At 38.3% G+C, this 25835-nt stretch overlaps 1 protein-coding gene across 5 annotated transcripts in view; it reads left to right on the top strand.

Moving 5' to 3' along the window:
* col12a1a (collagen, type XII, alpha 1a) overlaps positions 1-25835 on the top strand; it is a 95269-nt gene that overhangs the window by 5811 nt on the left and 63623 nt on the right. For 4 of the 5 annotated variants that reach the window (XM_067366755.1, XM_067366753.1, XM_067366752.1 and 1 more), the window contains exons 3-21: positions 1017-1133; positions 1225-1365; positions 3124-3174; positions 3967-4230; positions 4706-4870; positions 4946-5119; positions 5216-5506; positions 5847-6449; positions 7651-7929; positions 8010-8282; positions 8382-8651; positions 15443-15712; positions 17491-17757; positions 17851-18043; positions 19573-19697; positions 22233-22382; positions 22825-22944; positions 23952-24116; positions 24378-24524. In XM_067366755.1, the coding sequence (XP_067222856.1) occupies positions 1017-1133; positions 1225-1365; positions 3124-3174; positions 3967-4230; positions 4706-4870; positions 4946-5119; positions 5216-5506; positions 5847-6449; positions 7651-7929; positions 8010-8282; positions 8382-8651; positions 15443-15712; positions 17491-17757; positions 17851-18043; positions 19573-19697; positions 22233-22382; positions 22825-22944; positions 23952-24116; positions 24378-24524 (4065 nt within the window). The remainder of the gene's footprint in view (positions 1-1016; positions 1134-1224; positions 1366-3123; positions 3175-3966; positions 4231-4705; positions 4871-4945; positions 5120-5215; positions 5507-5846; positions 6450-7650; positions 7930-8009; positions 8283-8381; positions 8652-15442; positions 15713-17490; positions 17758-17850; positions 18044-19572; positions 19698-22232; positions 22383-22824; positions 22945-23951; positions 24117-24377; positions 24525-25835) is intronic. The other variant, XM_067366756.1, reaches the window with a different exon arrangement.

Raw genomic sequence — 25835 nt, 5'->3', positions numbered from 1 at the left:
TTACATCAATCATCAGCATTCATGCATGCGGATGTAACATGGATGTTGAGCGCGTACTGTAAGTGGACATCTCATCGTCGGCAGAGATGAGATCCACAACGGTTTGATGTAGATCGCATGTCAGTAATGTCTATGACAGAATATCATTTTGAAATACTTTTGTAGCCTCCTTGTATGTTGTCCTTTGTGTACATGGAAACAGTGTAATAAGTTGTTCACCCAGCAACTTTCTCATGTACACGTGCATGATACTACAACCAGACGAATGTGGGTAGTTTTCCTCCTCATATATATGAGTGATTGTACATTTTCCTTCAAACCTCTCAATTAGGAGTGTTGTCTTGTCACGTACACCTTCTGTATGAAAAGGAACTACACAAAAGTCTGTCACGACAAGTTGTGTATTCTTTTTATGAGATTTGCAATGGATGTGTGGCTTTGGTAAAACTCGTTAGCCTTGTTGGAATATATGTATATATACGAAGCGTATATATAACATATATGTGTAATTTTGTTTTTTACTTTTGACAGAGCCATCTGGACATCTTTGACATCTTGAAAACTCGATTCCATTGTATAATCAATATCTTGGGAATGGACATGATTTATTTTTGTCGCCAGAGTTTCCAGTGAACGGGCATGCCTTGTATTGACTGCATTCAGCATGCATTGGATGGTTGTCTGCACATGGATTGGCGATGACGTTTTGTTTGTAATAGGTCTTGAAATGTGTTTAGTTCTTCTCTGCTTGAGCTGCAGACCATGAGATTCCAGGTTATGCAACTCAAGAAAAGGCCATTTGATCCGAAATGGCTTCCGTCACCTTTTTATGTTGTGTTTTGTCACCTTTACTCTTGGTTGTGTTTGTCTTGCCCAACAATAAACAAGTCAACTTCACTCCTGAAGTGTTTGTCGTTGGGGTCGTTAAAAATCATCTTTTGTTTCTTCAAAATTTCTTATTAATTCAGATAAGGCATTTTCTCGTGATCTTGACTCTTTTATCCTCTTGTTTGCAGTGGAGCCTCCTTCAGACTTGAAATTTAAAATCCTAAATGAAAACACAGTGCAAATGTCATGGAGGAGGCCTTCGTCTCAGATACAGGGCTACAGAATACAAGTAACATCAGATACAGGTGCGTCTTGCACATATTACAGCATCTGCATGTCTTTTGATCATCTTTGAGTGACTGATCTTCTGACTTGATATCTCATTCTCTGTTCCAGATGATTTGAAAGATTTTACTCTTCCTTCCTCGGCCACAAACACATCGATCACGGATCTAACTCCAGATGTAGACTATTCGGTGTCAATCAGTTCATTTGATGGTGCGGAAGAAAGTATCCCTATCCTCGGACAATTAACAAGTAAGTGCACACCCAACGCCCGTTCTCTTATGAGATTTGTTTTTTAAGGTAAGCAACTACTATTTCACATATTCGTGGTAAGGAATTTGTTCATGTGTTGAAGGAAAGTTTAAATTTAATGGTGTTTCCATCAGTTAAAAATTTATAACATGCTTTCCTTACACCTTGAATACTTGTGAGAGTACACAACAACTTAAATGTATTTTTAAGTAAAACGGCAGGTTTTCCCATGTATAATCAATTAAGTATAGAGCCCTATATAATTTTATATATATATATATATATATATATTTTTTTTTTAATATATATATATATATATATATATATATATAATTTTATATATATATATATATATATATATTTTTTTTTTAATATATATATATATATATAAATGGCCACAAATTAAGAAATTGTTAGTAAATCGTGTGCATGATATAATAATTTGTTCCCTCGACTTAATACATTGTGCCCATGTTGTACTAATTCTTTCCCTTGTATTTTTAACTAAAATAAGGGAACAAATTATTACGTTACCAAGTTTTAGTAAAACGAGGGAAGCAGAATTTAGTAAAACAAGGGAATTAATTATTATATTGTGCGCACGATTTAGTAAAACGAGAGAAAAATTTATTTTATTGTGCGCACCATTTAGTAAAATGAGAGAATAAATAATTTTATCGTGTGCACAATTTAGTAAAACAAGGGAATTAATTATTATATTGTGTGCACGATTTAGTAAAATGAAGGATCGAAATATATCGTGCGTACAATTTACTTAAAATGAGGGAACAATTTAGTAAATTGTGGCCACTTTTTAGTAAAATGAGGGAACAAATTATTATATTGTGCTCATGAGGGAGCTATTTATTATATAGTGTGCACAATTTAGTAAAACAAGGGAATGAATTATTTTATTGTACACATGATTTAGTAATAAGGGAACAAAATTATATTGTGTGCACGATTTACTTAAACAAAGGAACGAATTAATAAATCGTGGCCACAATTTAGTAAAATGAGGGAACAAATTATTATATTGTGCGGACAAAATGAGGGAATACATTATTATTATATTGTGTGCATGATTTAGTAAAACGACGGTGCAAATTATTATATTGTGCGCGCGATTTACATAAAACGAAGGAACGAATTAGCAAAACGTGCTGACGTATTAGTAAGTTGTGGGAACAAATTGTTAATTCACGGCCTCGATATACATATTTTTTCACATCATATGTGCTGGACTCCATACATTTTTAATGTATTTTGAATAAATTAATACTGAAGATCCAGACAACAAGTAAGTATCAAATCATTGACTCTTGTTGAGGACATATTTGATATTGCTATAGACGAACAACATCTCAAATTGACAGAGAGAACTGAGCCATTTCTAGAGACCAAAATATAATAGAGACTCCTTTGACTTAATATCCATAATGCAATAACCCACAATACTCTAGGATAGATAGCATACTGTAGGATATATTGCATAGCAATACACTTAAAACATTCAGAATACTTTAGTAATTGCATAGCGATACCGATTTAACCACCCATAACACACTAGCATTGTGGTGGTTTTGAGGATTTGAATGGACAAGAACCAGTCGTTTTCTTCAAAAAGAAAGAGATCTTGAGATCTACTGAGCAAAATTACAAAACAAAGTACTGTTGATAATTAGTTGTGATAAATCCATTTGCCAAAAGGAATCATAAGTTTTCAAGACACAGACCTAACTTTTTCTCCTATTACAGTTCAATCCAGCAACACGAGTGGGACTAGGAAGCCACATCCAGACGCTGTCAGTGAGTATATTTAATTTAAACCATTTCTTCATAATTACAGATACAGTCTTGTTTCTTGTCATCTATGAAATCGAATTCTATATGCAATGTATTAGATCACATTTTTCCTTTAGACTTTTTTTTTTTATCTGACCACTGTAGGCTTTGCAAACTTTTTACAGCTCACAAAGAAAGATCGCTCAAGGCTGTGGTTGGCAATGTAAAAATTGCCTTTAATTGAAAGCATTAAAATAGAATCAGAACTTATAAAAATTTTCTTCGTGCTGTTAGAAGTGGCTGTTATAACACAGAGGGTTGAGGTTCCTTCTATCCTCATTCATTGACTCTCGCACAGTCAGACATCATGTTTTAAACAAGTGGAAAGGATTACAGTCCTGATCCAATTCCAATCCTTTTCTTGTCAGTCCAAATCGTGAGTACCAGATCCAAAGAAAATCCCATTGAAATTCCAAAAAAGCAGTTCTCAAGATGTACATTTCACAGTAAAGTTAGTCACGTCTAAAGGAACAGAAATAAGTTTATTGAAAGTATCCATTGCTTTGGAAAGCATTTTTTGTTTTGGTTTGGAAATGCTGAAGGACACTGCCAGAGTCTGTGTAGAAGTGAGTAAGTGTAGCTGCAATATAAACATACGTAAAACGGACAGCTTTTTTAAAACAACAACAGCATTTTTTGCTCATTAATGTGTCAAAACAAATAAGCGAAACGATGAAGATTGTAGCAAATAGTATGCTCTTATATTATTATTTGGCATTCTCTCATGTCTTTTCTCTCCATTCCCTTGTCATGCAGAGTGTTCAGTAAGTGCTATCACTGATCTGGTGTTCCTGGTGGATGGCTCTTGGAGTGTGGGAAGAGAAAACTTTAAATTTATCCGGAGTTTCATTGGGGCAATGGCGGGAGCCTTCGACATTGGAGAGGAAAAGACCAGAGTGGCTGTGGTACAGTACAGCTCAGACACCAGGACAGAGTTCAACCTGAACCAGCATTTCAGACGGCCTGATGTCCTACGAGCCATAAAAAATCTGCCCTACAAGGGTGGTAATACCATGACAGGTGTGTAAAATATTTACCGTACCATGATTTTGCCAATTAGGACTTGTTCCTGGATAAACATCCTTGTTGGTCCTGGAAGAAAACTACTCAACATTAATCAACCACTCAGATTTTGGGGATTGGGAATGGGTTTGGTTTAGAGTGTGAATAACATTTTTATCAGGTTTAACTTACTTATAAATTTTTACTTATAAAGCGCATTTAAAACAAAAGTTGGCCAAAGTGCTTATAGTATAGATTACTAAAATCATGAAACAAAAAATGTAGGTCTATATACAGTAATTGCGTTAACACATGGGTAATGTAGGAACATGTCCTACTTGGCAAAATTATGCTCAAAATGTCATTTATTATCTAAATTTCAAACATAAAAAGTATATTTTAACACCAACCCGATTAAAAGAGGTTCTGTAGCACTAGCCGTTTGTAGTCATCATCCAGCAATTGTATCTTGGTGTCTAACATGCTCAACCAGGTGATGCAATGGACTATCTGGTGAAAAACACTTTCACTGAGGCGGCTGGAGCCAGGAAAAGCTTCCCAAAAGTGGCCATGATCATCACGGATGGAAAGTCGCAAGACCCAGTAGGGGAGTATGCCACACGGCTGAGGAACATAGGAGTGGAGATCTTTGTCCTGGGTATGTGTCTATACATCTGTTGAATATGTATCTGTAATACAGAACTCTTATTCAAGTCGCAGTTCATGTCTTTAGGTATCAAAGGAGCAGATGAGGACGAGTTGAAGGAGATGGCCTCCACTCCTCACAGCAAGCATGTCTATAATGTTCCTAACTTCGACATGATCAATCAAGTGCAGAAGGAGCTCATCACTGAGGTCTGTTCTGGTGTGGAGGAGCAGCTAAATTTCCTTGTAAGCAGAAAGGAAGGTACAAACCAACATATTCATTCACAATCTAGCTAAACTCATAGAGAATTGACCAGTTAAAGGAAGATTTATAAATCATCTGCCCATGTTTTCGCAGTTGTTGAACCAGCTTCGAACCTCAGAGTGACGGATATCTCCTCCAAATCCATGAGAATTACGTGGGAATCATCTCCTGGTGTCATCACAGGCTATAAGCTGCAGGTCTTTCCCATAATTGCTGGTGCCAAGAAGCAGGAGCTCTACACAGGGCCCACATTCACCTTGGCCAATGTCAGAGACCTGTCCCCTGAGACAGAGTATGAGATCAGTCTGTTTGCCCTCAAAGGTCTGACCCCTAGTAAGCCACAAGTTGTCACAGAGAAAACTCAGCCCGTCAAAGTGTCTACAGGTAACTACTGATTGGTCATCTAGTAGATGCTTTTATCCAAAGTGTCAGTCCCCCCTGAGTATCCATCCTGAGTTTGAAAGAATAGTTCATCATTTTGTCATCATTTACATTTGTTTAGTCTCAAAATTACCAGAGCTGCATAAAAAAGTAGTCCATTTGACTCCTCCAGAGTGTAGATTGGGGAAAAGTCGTATAGTGAATTCCAGCCTTAAATCTCACAGATCCACCCTTATCTGTGTACTGGTTCTTGCTGATATCTGTAACTTCCAAATGCTCATTCCAAGATTAAAATTTACAACAGACAAACAGGTTGTAAAATTTTGTGTTTTGTGCCCTACAGAGTGTTCCCTAGAGGTCGATGTCCAAGCCGACATTGTCCTCCTGGTGGATGGCTCGTACAGTATAGGACTGGCTAACTTTGCTAAAGTCAGAGCCTTTCTCGAAGTGCTCGTCAATTCTTTCGACATCGGACCCAACAAAGTGCAAATCAGCTTGGTTCAGTACAGCAGGGATCCTCACACTGAGTTTGCTTTGAACAAGCACCATGACATTGCAACTGTGGTCAAGGCAGTCCGCACCTTCCCCTACCGCGGAGGCTCCACCAACACTGGCAAAGCCATGACCTACGTGAGAGAAAAGATCTTCGTTTCAGGCCGTGGCGCTCGTGATAACGTGCCGCGAGTCATGGTGCTCATCACGGACGGCAAGTCCTCAGATTCTTTCAAAGACCCTGCCAAAAAACTAAGGGATACAGACGTAGAGATTTTTGCCGTGGGAGTCAAGGACGCCGTGCGCACCGAGCTGGAGGCGATTGCCAATGCTCCTGCTGATAACCATGTGTTTGAGGTGGAAGACTTTGATGCTTTTGAGCGGATCTCCAAGGAACTGACCACATCCATCTGCCTAAGAATTGAGCAGGAGCTCCATAACATCAGGAAAAGAAGTATGTGGCAACTTTCATTTAAGCTATTTATTGTTTTCTTTTTGAAGTTTCTGTTAATATTTATGTGTGAGCTAGATGGATGGCTTACCATGATTTCACCAAAGGAAAGCCTCATTTCCACCGAAATTACCTAGAACAATTTGTCCCAGGAACTTTTTTCCCTCAGACCTGTTGCTGTCTGCATTTACATTGTGGTTTAAAGTACCGTGAAGATTAGTCCGGTGACGTAGGACTATGCGCAACTTTCTACTTCCTGCTGGATTCCGTCTTTCTAATATAAGCGTAATAAAGCCTGAACCTCATTGTCGCTCCATCAGTCGTAATTTTTAAACTCCATTGTTGATTAGAGTAGCAAACAACAATTTACTGCATGCACTGCAACAGACTTTTAAAAATGGTGGTTGAAATAAAATGCTGCACGGAGTAAACCAATCAAAATGCTGAGTGAACTTAACCAATCATCATCTTCAGCAACCATGTCCCACCCCTTAAAAATTCCTGAACTTTAAAAAAATTCACTTGCAGGGACTTTCTGAGGGGCAAATTTTTAGACCCTGGTCCCTGTGGTGGAAACACACTGAACCTAAAGTCCCTAGCTCCTAGGAAAAAATTCCTGTGGTGGAAATGCTGCTTAAGACTGCTTCTGGATCAACAGACTTGATGGTCCTGGAATAACATTCTTATCATCCAATAACATTTTAGAAATGAAGGAAGTGTTAAGGTTAGGGTTAGGGGTTTGAACAACATTCTTATCAGCCTAATCTATTCCTTCTGACAGGCAGTTTACTCTGGGTAGTTTTATGCTTAGTTTAGGAGAGGGTTCAGACTGTGTTTGTTTGAAGGGAATGTTCCTGGACGGACAAAAGATTATGATCCAGGAACACGCCCTACTTGACAAAATCACAGTTACAAATATTGTTTCATAACACAAGCAGTTACTAAACTCTGGAAACATCTGTTAAGGGCTGCTTAGGCATAATAAATATCATGAGCAATAAATAAATAATCAACATCATCATAAAACAATACTAAATTGTTTCAGTTTCAGTTTTATTTGTTTTTTCATGTATATTTAGAATTTATAACTGCAGTGCCTTTTAAAGTGCTTTTTACTAGAGCAAATCAGCAAGTAAGACCAAACCCAAAGCATTGAGGATACACACATTGCCTTTAACTTACGGTGATGTGTTTCACCACACAGGCTTGGTTCCACCAAAGTCAATAAGCTTCTCTGAGGTGACCTCCAGGAGCTTCAGGACCACATGGGTTTCTGATGGAGAGGATGTCATGTCTTTTATGGTGCGATTCAGGCCAGCGGCCGAGATAACTGGAGACTACATCTCTTTGGTGGTTCCTCATGACGTCTCCTCTACAGTTTTGCCCAATCTCACGCCACTGACCACCTATGAGGTTAATGTCATCGCCCAGTATGATATAGGAGACAGCTTTCCTTTGACAGGCGAGGAGACGACTTTAGAAGGTATTTGAAAGTCGTTTATCTCTGACATATACAACTTTTTTTGCATTTGACTGAAAACACGCACTGCTCTCATAATTCAGAGATAGGCCCTGTCCGTAACCTCATGGTGAGTGAGGAGGCCGTGGACAGCTTCCGAGTGTCGTGGAAAGCTGCTCCAGGAGCAGTGCTGAGGTACAGACTCTTCTATGAGCCTGTGAGTGGAGGAGATAAACTGGAAGCAGAAACGGATGGGAGTCTGGTCACCACTGTGCTGCAAGAACTGCTCCCCGTCACCACCTACCATGTAACAGTGTACCCCGAGTATGCAAGCGGAATTGGTCCCGCCATGGACACTGAGGGCACCACCAAAGAAGGTTAGCGCTGTTGGAGGATTTGTTACTTTCACTCCTGATTCTTTTCTCTTGAAATTCCAACAGAAGTCATTTAATCTTATATTTATTATTCTCTCTCAGTTCGGGGCTCTCCACGTGACCTGAGGGTCTTCAACGAGACCGTGTCCAGCATGAGGGTTTCATGGCGGGCTGCTCCAGGCAATGTGCTTCAGTATAATGTGGCCTACAAACCTGATGGTGGGGAAAGGAAAGAAATATTTGTTAAAGGAGACACAACAACTGCTTTCCTGAAAAATCTTCTCCCAGACACCGAGTATGAGCTGTTTGTTAGTGCCCGCTATACCTCTGGCCTCGGAGCTCCACTTTTGGGAACAGGCACCACTCTGGAAGGTAAGAGACTTTAGTATTACAAAATTAAGCTTGTGCTTTCTACATTGCAATTCATTTGTTTGTCTGCTGTACACGGTATAAAATGAAACTAAAAAACTGATGGGTTATGCGTTTTTCAAGATCCCGAAAGGCAGTCCGCACCAGTGATTGACCAACATTGCTTTTTCAATAACAGATGCAGACTCCCTGAAGACAAGTTGGCTAAAATGAGAATGCCAATCAGGGCTTGACATTAACACCGCCCACTATTCACTTTGGCGGGTTGAATATAATTTCAGTATATCATAATCAAAGGTAGGCAAGCTCGTCGTAGCACAAAATTACAATCCGATCACAATTCATTATCGATTAACTTGCGGGATAGGCGGAATAACGCTGAATGACACACAACAGAAGCACTCCTCAGATCAGATCTCCTTGCACTTGAATAATCAAATACACACAAACACAGATGTCTAAATGTCCATTGTGTGGAGTATCTTGTGTGAATACAGTCGGTTATGGCTTATGTGGACGTAAACAGGTGGATAAAATCTGGATATGTGTCAGTATATTACGTCCATGCATTCAGCTGCCCAATTAAATACCTGTCTGTCATTAATGTTAATCAAACAACAAAAGATGTTAAATAAATAGCCTACATGTTGAATAAACCTACTGTATCTGAAAAAAAGAGTTTTAATTTACTAATGTTATTGCATATAGCCTGACAAAAATAACTTATAAAATGTATCATATTATGGTCATATTACCTACTCCTTGCCCACACATACATACCAGCTGATATACCATGAAGGCCTAGTCTTGATTTAGGTGATCAATCTGCATTTGAAAGTTTGAAAGGTTTTTAAATCTAGCTAATCAAGTAAAATGACTCAAAATCAAGTAATTTTAGCATGCCAAAATGAACTTTAATCATATAAAATGTAATTTCCCAAAAAGCAAAATTGTGGCCAGTGAAAATGCTGAGTGGCTAGTAACTTTGGAAAAACCACTAGCCACAGTGGCTGGTGAGCAAAAAAAGTTAATGTCAAGCCCTGATGTAAATACATTTTAGTGATATCAAATGATAAATTAAAAATGAAGAAATGAAAGAGCTGAAATCAACAAAAAAATTACACAATATTTAATCAAAATTGAAATTGTGGATTATCATCATTGGCAGAGGCTGACAATCTCAAAATATTATAATTCCCAATTATCAGCGGAACATTTTGTTGGTTTGTTTTAGACAGTGCTTTCTGCTAGCATAATTGTGTCTTTGCACGCTTCTATATCACACTCTTAATACAGGACAGATGTACTTAAAGACTTTCAGTGTTGTCTGTCAGTATGAAGTGCACTCCGTAATTTTGGGAAATTCAAACGGATGACCTTTTAGATTGTGTCATCTAATGACAGGTCTCAGTATGTGGATTCCCCCGCGCTTTGGCTTTATACATTTGGTGTGTGGGCAGCAGATGAATTAGCTGAGCTAGTAAAAATTTCCTCACTCATGCTTGGCATTGCATGAATAGCGAATGGAAACAAAACCTCAAGAGATATTAGTCTGGAGAAATCTTTTCTAGTGTCTAACCTTGGTCCAGCAATCAGAATTTGGGGTTTTAAACTTAAATCATACAGTTGAATTGTAGCGTCCCACTTTTCCAAAGTTAGTTACTAATTTAAAAACCACATCATGTAAATATATACAGTATATTACATACTGTTTTGATGCTGTGCAGCCAGAAGGATGTTTAGTGGTTGCTAGTTATTTCTTAATGAACGACAGTATCTTGTTATGGTCCAGCTGACATGAGTGGTCTCAAACCACTAAGAAGCAATTGCTTCCACATAAAAAAGCTTGTTTGTTTTTTTGCCTTTGCAAAAAATCTGTCTCTCTCAATATTATCTTGGTAAAAAGCATGCCAGAGTTACTGTACTATTAACTTGTGGGCTTGTATAATTTGAGTCACTGCCAAACAATTTCATCCAAGGTTTTTAAATGTATCTGGCATAAATGCCCAGTACTTGCTGCACGTCTTTTTTTGAATGGATTACAAGCAGTGTCATATTAAAAATACCGATTACAACATTTAACCGGAACCGCTAATGACTGTCCACTGCACATTATACAAAAGCACATATTTCAGTGGCTTGTCATGTATGCTGACTCAAGCTGTCTTTCAACACAGAGGTGAAACAAGTGACTAATTTCTGGCCGATGACAAAGCATTTCCAAACTGAGCTTTGTTAAGCTCCATATCCTGGAGGATAACACAGCTTTCTTTGTTTTAGTTGCCCTCAGCCTCCAGAAAATGGCCAAGCCCAGTCAGGGCAATTAGGAAGTGACCTTAAATAAGGGCTTTAGGGACCGATCAGTTCGTTCTGAGGGTGTGAGAATCGCATTGCATCTCATATTCAGCCTACTGAACTGTCATTACAAATGTCATTATAATTGTAGATTTGCATATCTTCTGAATGCAAAAAAATGTAAACTTGTTTTTCTAAATCAGCCAGTTTGCTCAAGGGATCTCAGAGCGTTTATGTGTTTTAACATCTGGTGAATGTGGTTGCATTCAGCATGAGTTTTTTCTCATGATAGTTTTGTGGAAACTGGGCTTGGGCTGTGAGATCTTTGCCAGCACCAGATTATGTCTCTGAGCCAAGAACGCTGCCCTGTTTTACTGAAAATGAGCTGAAGAAAGAGAAGAAAGAGGACAGAACTCATTTACTCATCAAGCACTGTCCAGATGGATCCCGAGCAAATTTTGCAAAGCTTAATCAGTGTGCTATTGGAAATTAACTTCTGTAATGTCCAAGTGTAGGTCATGCTAGATTGATTTCGTCAGCTTTGTATGGCAGTTGTTCAAAAGCACGTTCAAGATGTTCGATACCAATATGTTCTTAGCTTGCGATCACCCCATCTGTTCATTACCTTTTGAAGATTGATTTCTCAGATGTGTCATAATTTATTCCACTCAGTCAGTGGCAGAGTTTGCTTTTTTTGAATGTGGACACGGGTGGAAGGATCCAGAAATGAGATCCAGGGCTTGAAATTGGATAAAGTCTAGCTATGAAGAGGAAATCAATGGAAAATGGTGCTAAATTGTTTGTGATGTAGTTGTGATGTAGTCTATTTAGTTAAAGTTGGCAACAATGACCGGGGTCTCAAGGTTTGACTGGTTAGATTTAGGCCCTGCTGGTTGTTACTGCAACTACATTCTGCGGGCAAAAAGCATGTTTCGTGTAAGCAACATTTCATGACAAATAGACTCTTGGAATAGTTACAGCATGTTAATGGATCTGACAATGTTAATGTATTTGGTCTTGGCGGACTAGATATTATGGACTTGATACTGCCAATAAATACATACACACTCTGGTGTGAGCATGTAAGGTGGTGGGTTTCAGAGGAAACAACTCACAGCGAACTCTGAACCAGACTTTTTAAATGCTGAGCAAGCATTGGCTGAAGAAACATCAGAGGCCAATCAGCTTGTGCCATGTAGTAAATGATGTGATTGCTGGCAGATTGCATGTAATGAACTGCCTCTATGGTTTGAAGGAGGATGAACATGTAATATGCATATGGCGGTCAGTCAAAGTCATAGCCTTGTAGGCAAGTGGGAAAGTTCTAGTCACGGCTTGAGGTCCTTTCCTGAACCTGTTCCCCAATGCCTGTCTAACCTTGCACTTTCCTACTGAAATAAAGGCAAAAGGCCAACAAATTACTTAATATGCATGAGGCGGTCAGACCTACTATCAAGAGAATGTGTTGTGCCGAAGGACAAAGCAGTTTGAAGAATTTGTCTTGCTTCCAGGTACTCCAAACTTTTCCAACGTGAAATAATTCAGGATGACAGTCACATTAGTGCTAGAACTCCTGTTCCCAGTTAACATCAACATTTTGCTTGGATGGAGCACTAAAACAAGGATCAAAGACGGAATAATAGCATATGTGGAGGTCCAAAAGTAGTCTGGTTTTAATCTGGCCTCAACACATCATAATATCAGGACAGCATTAATAAACTCGTGCACAGTATTGCATTGTTGCCTCTCTCTTAAGTGCATTTAATCTCAGTGCAAAAACACAAATGAATATTCATTAATAGCATGTGTTTTCTGAGTAGACCTGAACTGTGTTGCCTGACATCGGCAGTTTGTCTGCATTTTAATAATGAAAAGCAGCCTGCAGAAGACATTAACATATGATCTGCTCTCCTCTGCACTTTGTCAGTAAAATCAGACCTCTATGCTGGCTGTAGAACAACTTTAGATCCAGGCAACCTGGCATGGAGTCCTGACTTCTCTGTCTGTTTCATATTGAATTAGTTATTGGGGCACGCATCACTGTTGGCTTAGTGATTTGAACTATTAAACTTTAGTCTGTAAAGCTCCCGCAGTGTTTTTGCTACGAACATGAATGGTACCTCATGACGTAAGTCTTGTTGGAGGGAGGTGTGCTGCTACTTTACATAATAAGTAGACTTTTTCATCTGGTGGGTAATACACTGTCCAGCTAAAAAAAGAGAAAAGTTGTTGTTTGGATTTAAATGCGTAAGAGTCTATGATTGGATCATTATTGCAGTGATAATTTTTTTAGCATGTTATATGTTTGGCAACAGTTGTTCTAACCCTAATCGATGGAGTGTGTAGCTTTTCGTTTCTTAAACAACCATGTAGGAAAACACATCATGGCCATATTCAACAAAAACAAGATTCATCAGGCTCAAATTTGCTCAGGCTCACCTCAGAGTCCAATTCATTGAAAGTCTTTTGGATGTGCTGGAGTAGACTTTACAGAGTGCTCACCTCTTGGATTGTCAATACAAGATATTGACCAAAAATTGATACACATCTTGATGGAAATAGATATTGTGATGTTATTTCCATCAAGAGGTGCATCAATTTTTGGTATTGAAAATCCAAGAGGTGAGCATTCTGTAAAGTCTACTCCAGCACATCCCAAATACTTTCAATCAATTTAAGGTCTGGACTCAGAGGTGCCAATTCATGTGTGAAAATGATTCTTCATGCTCCCTTCCAACCATTCTTTCACAATTTGAGCCTGATGAATCTTGACACTATCATCAATATGGCCATGATACATCTTACTACATGGCTGTTTAAGAAATGAAAAGCTCCATCAGTTAGGGATAGAAGAACTGTTCCCAAACATATAACTCTTAAGTATTAGCTCATTTAAATCCAAACAGCGACTCAACACCTTAGCAATGTGTTAACAACTTTTGCTCACGCAAGTACCTCTCACGTATTAACTGGAAAATGTAATGTGAAATCTAGCTTCTTTTCTCATTGTCCCTTCCAACAAAATGTTTACCCATTTTTAAACCACCAACTGTCTAACATATTCCAAGGTAAAAAAAAAAAAACATATACAGATGGTTTTGAGGAATTAGACTTTGGAGCACTCTCCGGAAAGAAATTGGGACAATAATTTTCCTAAGCACTTATCCTGTCATTTGCAATCCCTATCCTCCCAGGTCTATTAGATATCTAGTCCATGTTTGAGCTATGACGCAGAATTTGGTAATTGTTCACTTTAACTTGGGCTGTTGGTTTAGACTGATAGATGGTCCGTTTGCCGTGTTTTAGACCAGAAGAGATCAACGGGTGGGAGACAGGTGACTATGCTGAAGTCTGGAGAACATGAGGATGGGTGCTATGAGGGAGAGGCATTACTGTGGAAGTTTCACACTGGGGTTTATTCTAGTTGACTACCCTGTCAGCACTCCCACATTTTCATATCATTTCTGGTCTTTCTCCTCTCTTCTGCTTCGGCCCACTCAACATACAACTGAGAGAAAGAGAGAGAGTGAGAAGATAGGTAGGTGGTATGGTGCAGATCAAAAAGAGAGCTACATCTGCAGTTTTAGCAGTCTGTGTTTAATGGATCGGGTTTCGTGTTCAATGGAAAGTAGATGTGGTGACAGATGTGTGGCAGCAGGGAAGAGATTATTTTTTCAGAGCTGTTTTCCAGGGTATGCATTACACATAGAGAAAATCAAAGCAATTGTGAGCTACCGGCATCTTAGACAGACAAGTGGAGATTTAAAGGAATAATGCACTCAATAATGAAAATTCTGTAATTTATTTTGATTTATGTCGTTCTTAACCAATATGACATTTTTACTATGCTAAAAGAGAAGTTGAGCAGAATGTCCAAGCTGATGTTTTACCTCAACGAAAGTAAACAGTGATCAAGTCTGTCAACCTCCAAAATGGAAAAAAAAAATGTTAATATCCCAATTTGAATCATCAAAATGATTCATATTAAAATTATGATGAGATTTATAGCATTAAAAAAACAGCTTAAACACACCTACAATATTTTGCTGGTCTTACTTGGTCTAATCACTCTCTAAGCCTGGTGTTAACTGGTTTATGTTATGTTTTCAGGTTGGTCTACCTTCATGACTAGGTTTCAGAAACCTCTTTAAAACCATGAAAACACACATGCCTAAACAGCTTGGCCAGTCTGGGCAACTAGTAAACCAATAGTAGTATTTTGCTGGTCTAAGCTGGTCTGCTCAGTATCTATGCTTGGCCAAACGGGTGTTAACTGGATTAGGTGATTGGCAAGTTGTTCTCTTAGCCTGTCAAGGCATCGAAGCACTTCGCCACAGCTTGGCCAGACTGGTTGACCAGTTAACCAATGTAGCCTGGTTTAAGGTGTTTCATTTTAGAAGGGAAGTGATTGTTGCTTCTCTGTAACCAGACATTGTGAGATTTTGAATGTAATATGATCTGTTTTTAAGTATTTTGTGTCTTTTTTCTCAATCATTCAGAACTTGGTTCACCTTCGAATCTGGTTACTTCAGATGTCACTGAGAGCAGTTTTGTAGCATCTTGGACCGCCGCCCCTGGCAAAGTCCGTCTTTATCGGGTCACCTGGAAATCCCTCTTTTCGGAGGAAGCTGGCGAGAAAACCGTCCCCGGGGACATAACCACCACTGTTCTGGATGGTCTTACACCGGAGACCCGCTACAAGGTCTCTGTCTATGCTGCCTACAGTCGTGAGGAGGGGCAGCCACTGCATGGAGAGGAGACCACAGATGGTAAGTCCATTCCCGCCTGCATAATGACTTCAGCATATGACTGAGCGCTCTTTACCTCGCTCTTTGTGTCTGGGGTGGGCCTCTCGTCCTGAGGTAACCTACCCCAGAGAGGAAAAAAAACTTGATATACTGTATATAATGTCAGAATATTCCACTGACATGCACATAAACCTTGATGAAGTATCTGCCCTAACAATTTGAAAGGGAATGCCAGCAGTCAACGAAGGGGTCTGTAGTCTGCACACAGATTAAAAATCTACTAGCAAATGAAAGATATGTGTGGTGCTTGATAATGTGGGTAACTTGAGCTTTGTCGTTTGCCTCAGAAACTTACTAGACTTATGATTTTCACCTGAAGGATGACAAAACCCACAGACGTACACCCAAGATATATCAAGAGACCAGAATATCATACAGACTTGAGGGTAGGCCAATAAGCAACCACTGAAAACACCCTAGCAATGACCAAGTAACCACTTAAGGTGCGGTCACATTTACCATTGCTCGGCAAAATTCCGTTGGCGAAATCCAGTCATTTTCCTTATGTGAGGGCGAAATTGTTTTCTTTTGCTTGTGTTGGCCGCATGAATTCTATGCGCTGAGAAGCCGAAATCTGCTTACTTTGAAAGTGACTTATGTGTGAGCAGTGCTTCATACATTGCTAGACTATTGACAATGCACAACAAACCTTTTTTTATTGCCCATGAAATGTTTCCTCGCCATCAGAACACCCAAGCAATCATATAGAAACATGCAACTTGAACACCTTAGCAACACCCTGGCACCCACCCTCAACACTCTAGAAAGTTTTGTATGTTGGGGTAAGCTTTTTCATCATTCATGTTTAGGCAAGTTCAATGTCTGTTTTAAAACCACTCTGCAACATAATGACATGGTCTCTGAAGTATGCTGGAGGCAAAGGCTCTAATACAGAAATGTCTCTGTGTTTATTCTGATGTGGAAAAAGTGAAAAAGTGACTAGCATTTCCTTTCATAAGCTCAACACCAAGCGTGGGCAGAGCGTCATTGCCACAGGTTTGTGTCATTGCCACTGTTTCCTCTAAAATACCACAGCTATGGGCTATTGTAACATATGGTGTAGTGTACAGAGGTGTAGGAGTGTGTGTAGTTGCTGATTAATGATTTAGCCAAGTTCTCTCTTATCAAGGGATGCAGGATTTCAGCACTTATTGTATACACTTAGCAATCAATGGAGCAACTCACTCGGGTTTAGAGCTGGTTAAGCATGCTGTAAATTTGCAAATGGATTATTTTGCTGTCTGGCTGTTTATTTATTGTCTGTCATCTAAAAGGCCCAGCAGTTGAGCCGAAAACAGGCTTCTGGCTAAGGCAGCTGCATTTTATTTCTGCCATCACTCTATTCCTTACCTCCTTCATGACCAACACACAGTGTCTTTTTGGAACAGGGATTCTTTGAAAACTTGGAAATGTTGTTTTCCATCCATAAAACTCACAATTTGAAAGTGTTCCGTCAGCCGATTAAAGCGGACAATTCATTCCTTCCCCTCCTGCGTAAAAACTCTCCAGTCATGGCATAAAAAGAGAACATTGCAGACAGTCTTAGAGTGTCCGCGTTATGCATGACGTACAACCATTTCGGCATGTCTGGTTTCACCCAGTTTGGAGATCTGCATCAAGATTATCTTGACAGATGGACTTTCATTGTTCAGATGGTTTTGATTTCCTGACCCCTTGGGATTGTAGTTGAATCAGTCCAACATTTAATGGACATTTTCTTTTATTTATCTCCCTGACAGTGTCGGCCGCTGCCAGAGTTCTTACGGTGTCAGAAGAAACAGAGAGGTCCATGCGGGTGACATGGCAACCAGCACCCGGCAATGTTGTCAATTATAGGGTGACGTATAAACCTCAGGGTGATACACGTCAGTTGGCGTCCAAAGCACCAGGAGGCACCGACACTATAGTCTTGAGGCGCCTGCAGCCCCAGACCACTTACGATATCACTGTAATTCCTGTCTACAAGTTTGGTGATGGAAGATCAAGACAAGGCGAAGGAACCACATGTAAGTTAATATTAGAAGATATCTGACAACTTGTTTAGGTTAAATGTATTTGACTGTGAATATCTAATTCAAAACTGTTTGTTATCTCTGCAGTGTCCCTATATAAAGCTCCCAGAAACCTGCAAACTTCAGAACCCACTAAAAACAGTTTCAGAGTGACCTGGGATCATGCTCCTGGGGATGTGAAGGGCTACAAGGTCACCTTCCATCCCACTGGGGAGGACGTGGACTTGGGAGAGTTGCTAGTAGGCCCCTATGACAACACAGTGGTCCTGGAGGAGCTAAGGTATGAGACGCCAGTGCAGACACATAAAACACTTAACAGACACCTGAAGATATGCCCTATAAAGCACCTTTAAAGTCAACGTGAAATCAAATGTACACTATATACCTTCTTAAAGCATGTTAATGGTCTTATTCATAGTTTTAGTCATGTGAATGGCATGGAGACCTCAGGCTGGTTGCATAAACTGCTTTGGCTAGTCTTACCAGTTAGTTAATTTTAAGTTAAAACTGTAAAAGTTAGTTATTGTAAAAGTTTGATTGGTCTAATTTGAATCAGAAAAGTAAGACTGATTAGCTTGGCTAACTGCTAGCTGGTCAGATTAGTTCTTAAAAGGCAGTCTAAAACATAGTGGCTATGTTTATGCAACTGGCCACTGGAGAGCAAAAACATAAATAAGACGTACTAATATTCAGACAATTAATATTAAAAGACAACTAATATTCATTAATATTGTTGATTTAACTTCACTGACACTGTCGGTTGAGAACAAAATTTGAATTGAATTAAGCTTGTTATGACACTATCTTAATGATCTAGCGCATGGTCTGAAGCGCTTGGTGCAGGTGCACTTAGGGTGTATCCGAATCCACTTTTGTTAGTTTAACAATGGAAAAAATGGTCGGTGCATGGTCCAACAGGATTGTACATAGTCTCTTAATGAGTCACCGGTGTGTTTTGGGCATAACTTGCAATAAACCAATCAGAGTGTCATCACCCATTTCCTTTAAAAGCCAGGTGTGCTTGCACCATGGCGAATTCGCTAATTACTTGGCGGAATTTGCAAGCGGAAACACTTCTCCAGAGAGGAATCCTTTTATTTTTAATATTTAAAAATGTTTGTGATCTGCTGCGCATCCCTGTGTGTATTACTAACACACCTTTAAATTACAATAAATAAATACATAAATAGTGTGCTATTGACTTTAGAGCAGGTTTTTGTTGGTCAATGGCACAGCCGTTTTCAGTTCCCTCAGAATAGCAACACGCCAACAATGCACCTGAACACATCTCATTTTCAGACCATGGGCGAACAGATGAGCTTGAGTGCATTTGCTATTTAAACAACGTGGCGCTGGACATGAAAATGATAACTGTGTCAGGCTGAAACTAGCAAAAAAACCTTGCGTCGCACCTGGTGTTGCATTGCTCTGGGTGTATGATAGGGCCCTAACAGTGCAACACTGGTACTGTGGTTACGCTTTATTTTGATGGTCCACTTTAGACACTTTACTAACTATAAGTAACTTTGCAACCTCATGTCAACTAACTGTAATTAATAGAATAAGTGTTAGTAGAACAAGTTTTCCATTTTCTGGAATTGGATCCGGCTCAAATTAAGCTCTGGTTACTTATAATGAGTAGAATGTTTAAAGTGGACCATCAAAATAAAGTGTTACCGGCACAGTTATTGAACTGAAATGAATCAACACTGAACTGACATGAGCTGAATATGTTTTCTATAGCGTTGCTTTAGCCTTTTAAGGTTGCTAGATGAGATTGTTGACTGATTTGTGTCGCTCTCCTCTCAGGGCCGGCACCAAGTATACAGTGAGTGTGTTTGGTATGTTTGATGGAGGAGAGAGTATGCCATTGGCTGGAGAGGAGAAGACCACCCTCTCTGATGCCCCTCCACCTCCAACCTTTCCATCTCCAGGTAAGATTAATAAAAAAACAAAAACAACTCTTTCTGACATCTAGTAATTTAACCCTCCCAAACTAACCAATCAGATCTCATGTTACCGCAGAGCATTCAAGTCGTTATTTACAAAATAACTTGAATTCCGGAACAATTAGCATACACCATTCATTTTGTAATATAGGATGTATGGAACAAATCCATTCGTCTGCTATGCATTTAGTTAATCAAAAAGACTCCATATATAACAAAGCGTGACATATGAAAGTTCTTTGTCAGTTTGGAATTGGAAAAATAGGCTGCAGTCTAGTGCTTTGAGTAATGGCACATACCTTTCAGCACAGCTAATTGTGTTGTGAAAGAGCAGACAGGGTGACTGCGGCACATGGTAGCCATGTCTCTGTCTTCGCATGGAAGGACTCTTGACTTTCAAGAGCTAGAAAGATTATCTGCTTACAATTACTAATGCTTTACAACTTGGTTAGGAAAAAAGTGACATACAGAATGAAAGCTTCGCACATGGTCTGCTGACCCTGGTCTGGAATGTCGCTCCTAATTGGAAACAGATCTGATGGTGAGGGTCGGCCGACCGACACCAGCGGGAGAGGGAAAGGGAAATATTCCCAGGCAAGAGCTGAGGTGTAACGCTCAACTTGTCATTTGTATGCGACAGACATTAAGAAAAAAAAAAATCTTACATTTTACAAGTTGAATTGGAAACACTTTCCATAAAGGTTCCATTTGTTAACATTAGTTAACTACATTATGAACTAACAATAATAAATGCTACTAAAATATAATTTTTTTTGAATTTTGTAATATTTTGTCTGAGCTTTTTGCTTTAATGACAGCAGCACTCAAGCCTCCACAACTCTACAATTTTGTTCAAAACCTGATGGTCAATATCACAAATTTACTTCTTTGATTAGTGAACTTGTGGAAAATCTTACATATTTCTTATTTGTTTTATGTCACAATGTTCATTTGTTTTAGATTGTTTCAAATCCTAACACTTTCAGGTTATTTCCAATGTTAAATTAGATTTTGAATTGTGGATTTTCAATATTGTCTCAGCCATTTTGGCCCCGCTGTATGTAAAGGAGCCACATTGAGTGGTTCATTGAATGAAATACGCATGACTCCAATAGGAAACCGCAGATCTGATAGTTATCTCGCATTTGTTTCATCCATTTTCAATAAAAGTTTATGGTTTCACTTTATTACGATAGTCCATTTTAAACATTCTACTAACTATAAGTAAATTTGCAACTTCATGTCAACTAACTCTCATTAAAGTATTAGTAGACTCAGACTGTGAGATTAGGGTTTGTAGAATAAATAGACATGTAGTTGTAGTTGGTCTTTTGAGGGCAACAAAATAAAGTGTTAGCAGATATTAAGCAGACAGTCTACTGATACTCTGAGAATTAGTTGACATGCAGTTTTTATATATATATATATATATATATATATATATATATATATATATATATATTCCCCACTTCCTTTGAATCGCACTGTCATCATATATCATGTCATGTACATTACGTGCTGTCATTTAAGATGATGAAAGCACAACATGTGTTTGCTCTCCTGACATGCTTAAGGAAGCCCATGCTATACTGCGCTTCTTTCAGCTATTAATACGCTTATATTTTATTCTTCTTCTTCCATTACAGAGAGTATTTTTTGTTTCCAGTAGACTAGTTTCCTTATAATGCAGAAAAGGTTTTTGATTGATATTATTGATTGTAATAATTAGCTTGTTAAAGGCAAAGTGTTAAAATACTTTCTTATATTTTAGTTTAGCATGCAGAGGTGACTACAAGAGGATTGTGTGCATGCAACGCATTGACTGAGCATTTGCATGTGTGTTTGCTTAGTATGTTCCTGGCTTTAATGTTTATGGTGCAAGGAGTCATAATTTAAATGTGAAATTTTCCACATCACAATTGAGACTGAACACCTGTTTGAGTAATAAATCACTTTTAAAGCCTTAGATAAATTTTATTGGTACTAAGAAATTCCCACACAGGTATGTCTAGATAACACATTTCAAAATACCCAGAGCATTTTAAGATATTAGCTGGCTATATTGATTAGGTGTCATCTATCCATGTTTTTTAAACTTCTTTTTTGTTGCTTAAGGGAATGATCTATAAATCAAACAATTATGCAACATGTTCTCTTTGAGCAGGGCCAGACGGGTGGCGTTTTCCCCTCTTTTCCCTTCATTCAGGTATCTGGACAGACAGCACGACGGGACGCAGACCAAGACATCTCTTACGAACAAAGAGTTTATAGTTTAAAGGATGTTATTTAACATGATATGTAAAATGTATCATCTTTTCAAAATGCCAAATAAACTGTTTTGTCATGCGTTGCATGACTGTGTGAATGTTTTATGTGTCCTAAGCTTTGAACTGCATCCTTTATCACAATCACAATCCATTTTGATCTTTGTGACTGCTTAATACTAGTTTTAATTATTATTATTTTTATACATTTTTATGACTATTAACTGACTGACTGAATTGTTCTCTGGTCATACAGATGTAATGTGCAAAACTACAGCCCAGGCCGATATTGTCCTGCTTGTTGATGGATCTTGGAGCATTGGTCGTCTAAACTTCAAGACCATAAGGTCTTTCATCGCTCGCATGGTGGGTGTCTTTGACATCGGGCCGGATCGTGTCCAGATTGGTAAGAGAAATTTAACCTGAATCCTGTATTAGCGAGATGGTCTACAGATAAGCGACACCCATAGGTCACAAAATAGATCTCTTCAGCAATACAGTTCTTTCTCCTAGACAGCAGTGAGATTCAATGGAGATGGTTTCTCCTTAGATGTTTCTCCTAAAATGTCACTTGCAGTCTCACATGTGTGCTTTAGAGTTTCAAAAGAAATCTCAACAATGTCTCAAGCTGATACCAAATTTTGCAATCAAAAGTCATTGTAATAATAACAATTTTACATGATTGAAAGACCTGCACATGCATTTTATAGCCCTATATACTCTTGCTATGTCTTCAAACATTTTAGGAGAAACATGTGAGGCAAAATCTGTACTATAAAAGAGAAATTTCCAAGAAAATGACGTCTTGATCTGTGTAAAAATACGAACACTGTATTGTCCATTTATAGGTCTAGCACAGTACAGTGGAGACCCAAAGACAGAGTGGCACCTAAATTCTCACAGAACCAGAAGTGAACTGCTGGAGGCCGTGGCCAATCTACCCTACAAAGGAGGAAACACCCTGACTGGTAAATCATATTGTATTCTGATCTATACGTCAGACCCAACATCATTCATTGGCGGTGAAATCGCAGTGTGTGTGGAATCGAAGTGTGTGTGGAAAGTTTGTCTTCTACTACTGTCATTTCCAACTCCAGTTATCAGTTCTCTAGATTGTCTTTGTATGGCATAGCATAAACACTGTAAAGCCTGACATATGAAATAATAGTTATAAAATTCTTAAAAATTTATATATATAAAAAAATGGAACAGTTTATTGAACTTTTAGACAAAATCTAAGAAAATTGCATATGTGTATCATATTTGATATGGGCTTTTATGGCTCATAAAGTGAGAATATGGAGGCCCAAACTGAGAAAAATATGCATTTTGGTGCAGATGTTGATATTGATATGGCCCAAAAGTAAGATTAAATTTTGAGGCTTGTTATGCAAATCAATAAGATAACTGATACATAAAATGCATATGAATACCAGTTGTCACTCTATATCTCAATAATATATAATATATCTTAGTAAGATATTTTTTCATTACAATGCAATGCAATATAATGATGATTGAGAGATGAGCAAATAAACCTTCATCAAAAGCCTGATGATCATATTTGAGACTCACATTTGATTTCTCTGAAATGATACACATGATGTATGGATAATCAAGTAAACATATTGAGTTGCTTCAGTCCAGTAAGTGTTCATCTTGAATTATTACTAACAAAATAAAAGTTATTCTTAAATTTAAAAATCAGTAAAAAAAATTCCAAACCAAAAAGACATGTGAACCATGAGCTGAAGTTGGACGTTTTTACAATTATACCCAAATGCCTTTTACTTGCTAAAAAAGTATAAACTATCAATCAGATGTCAGAAGGCTACTACGTAGATTGTGTGCGACAGGATTTTCAGCAAAGTTTTGATCATTTAGAGACCTTAAAAATATGACTTTGCTGTGTCCATGTACTTTTGGCCATGTTGTGTATTTAGACTAATATTACCAACATTCTCTTATTTCGCAGGCCTTGCTTTAAACTACATCCTTCAGAACAACTTCAAACCTAACGTTGGTATGCGTCCAAACTCTCGCAAGATCGGTGTCCTGGTTACTGACGGCAAGTCACAGGATGACATCGCGGTCAACTCTCAGAACCTCCGGGACCAGGGGATTGAACTGTATGCCATAGGTAAGAGCGAGTTCCCCCTTTCGGTGAAGAAGACTTTGCGGTCTGATATGAATGCTCAGTGAAAGTTTAATCAAAATCTGTTCGCTCTGCGGCCAGCCTCTGGACAGCTATTTCTTTTATTTAGAAGGCGGGACTTATTCCGCCGTATTGCATGTTGCACTTCTTTCTACCATTCATAAGTTAAATGAGTGCAGCGTCCTTGTTGATCTAAAGTCTTTGGTTTCATTTAGAATGGACTTTAACACATTCTTTGATCTCCAGGTGTAAAGAACGCAGATGAGAATGAGCTGAGAACCATCGCTTCTGATCCCGATGACATCCATATGTACAACGTGGCTGACTTCTCTTTCCTGCTGGACATTGTGGATGACCTGACGAACAACCTGTGTAACAGTGTCAAGGGTCCAGGTATTACTGAGGTCAAACAATAAGCCTGAGAGACTGTGTGTTGCACTTTTACAGTGCTGAGTTACAGTATTTTTGAGGGAAAAGGGATAGTAAGAGAAATGTAGAGTAGGAATTGAATGGATAATAAAAAGTGGGCGATCCATATGAGAATCGAGGTGACAGCAGTGGAACAGCAAAGATGTTTCATTCCAGCTAATTATTATTTTTATTAAAGATTAAGAAGATAAGGGCTACAATTAGACGTTTAGGGTATTTTAGTTATGAAGCAAAGTAGAGTACCTAAAACTCCCTTAACTGTCACTGTGACACACGGCCTTGAGTAACTTATTGTTTTTTTGTTTGTTTGTGTTTTAAATTGTGGCAATGGCAACATGACAAAAGACAAGAAATGAATTGTAATAATCATCATTAACATTTTCCTGATAGGTAATATTGTTCATTAGACCGTTTTATAGAATCGAGCGTAAAAGCCAAAAGTAAAAATCTCATACATCAATTTTTATAATCCTTTCGACACAGACCTACCAGGAGTTCTGACATTATTATAAATTGCTGCAAAAACTCACTCATCAAGCATTGCAAATTATGCAATTGAGTCATCCTACTACACTCAAGCATCCTATACATTGATATATATCTGAATATTTCACCAAACGTCGATTATAAAACATTTTGTCAATAATCAACAATTACAGTATAAGTCAATATTTTTGTATTGTATCATACTTTTTTTTCCATTTGCAGTGTTCAAAATTGTAGTTATTTCCCTTTTAAAAGATGTTACACTGTCCATTTTTCTGATTTTCAAATATTGTGCTTTTTGTTTTAATTCAAATTTAAAATGTTGTAATATTATGATTTCTCAGTGCTGGTTGTTTTGGTTCATGGCAAAAATTCCTACAGGGAAACCATGCCAGTTGCATAAACTGCTAAGTCTAGTCTTACAAGTTAGTCATCATTTTTTTTTTTCTTTAAGACTGTTCATAAATCAGTTACATAAAAACTTAGATTGGTCTAATTTAGCTGATTACCCCTAATTAACTGTTAGTTGGTCATACTAGTTCTTAAGACACAATCTTAACATAATGGCTATGTTTATCCAACTGGCCCCATGTCTCATTTTTTTTACTTTGCTATACTAGAAGAAGAGAAAAATTTCCTCAAGAGATTACAAGAACTATAACACTGTAATTCTCTAACAGTGCTCTAAATCTGTCCCAAAATGGCAGAAGATAATAATAATCAGTCAAAAGTTTAAGAGTTTTAACAGTATTTGGTCTTTATTTCAGTTTATTGCATTCAGGGTCATTT

Source organism: Chanodichthys erythropterus, chromosome 18, assembly GCF_024489055.1.
Source record: "Chanodichthys erythropterus isolate Z2021 chromosome 18, ASM2448905v1, whole genome shotgun sequence".
Lineage (NCBI taxonomy): Eukaryota > Metazoa > Chordata > Actinopteri > Cypriniformes > Xenocyprididae > Chanodichthys > Chanodichthys erythropterus.
Note: the sequence above shows the minus strand (reverse complement) of the source record. Positions and strands in the feature narration are given on the sequence as shown.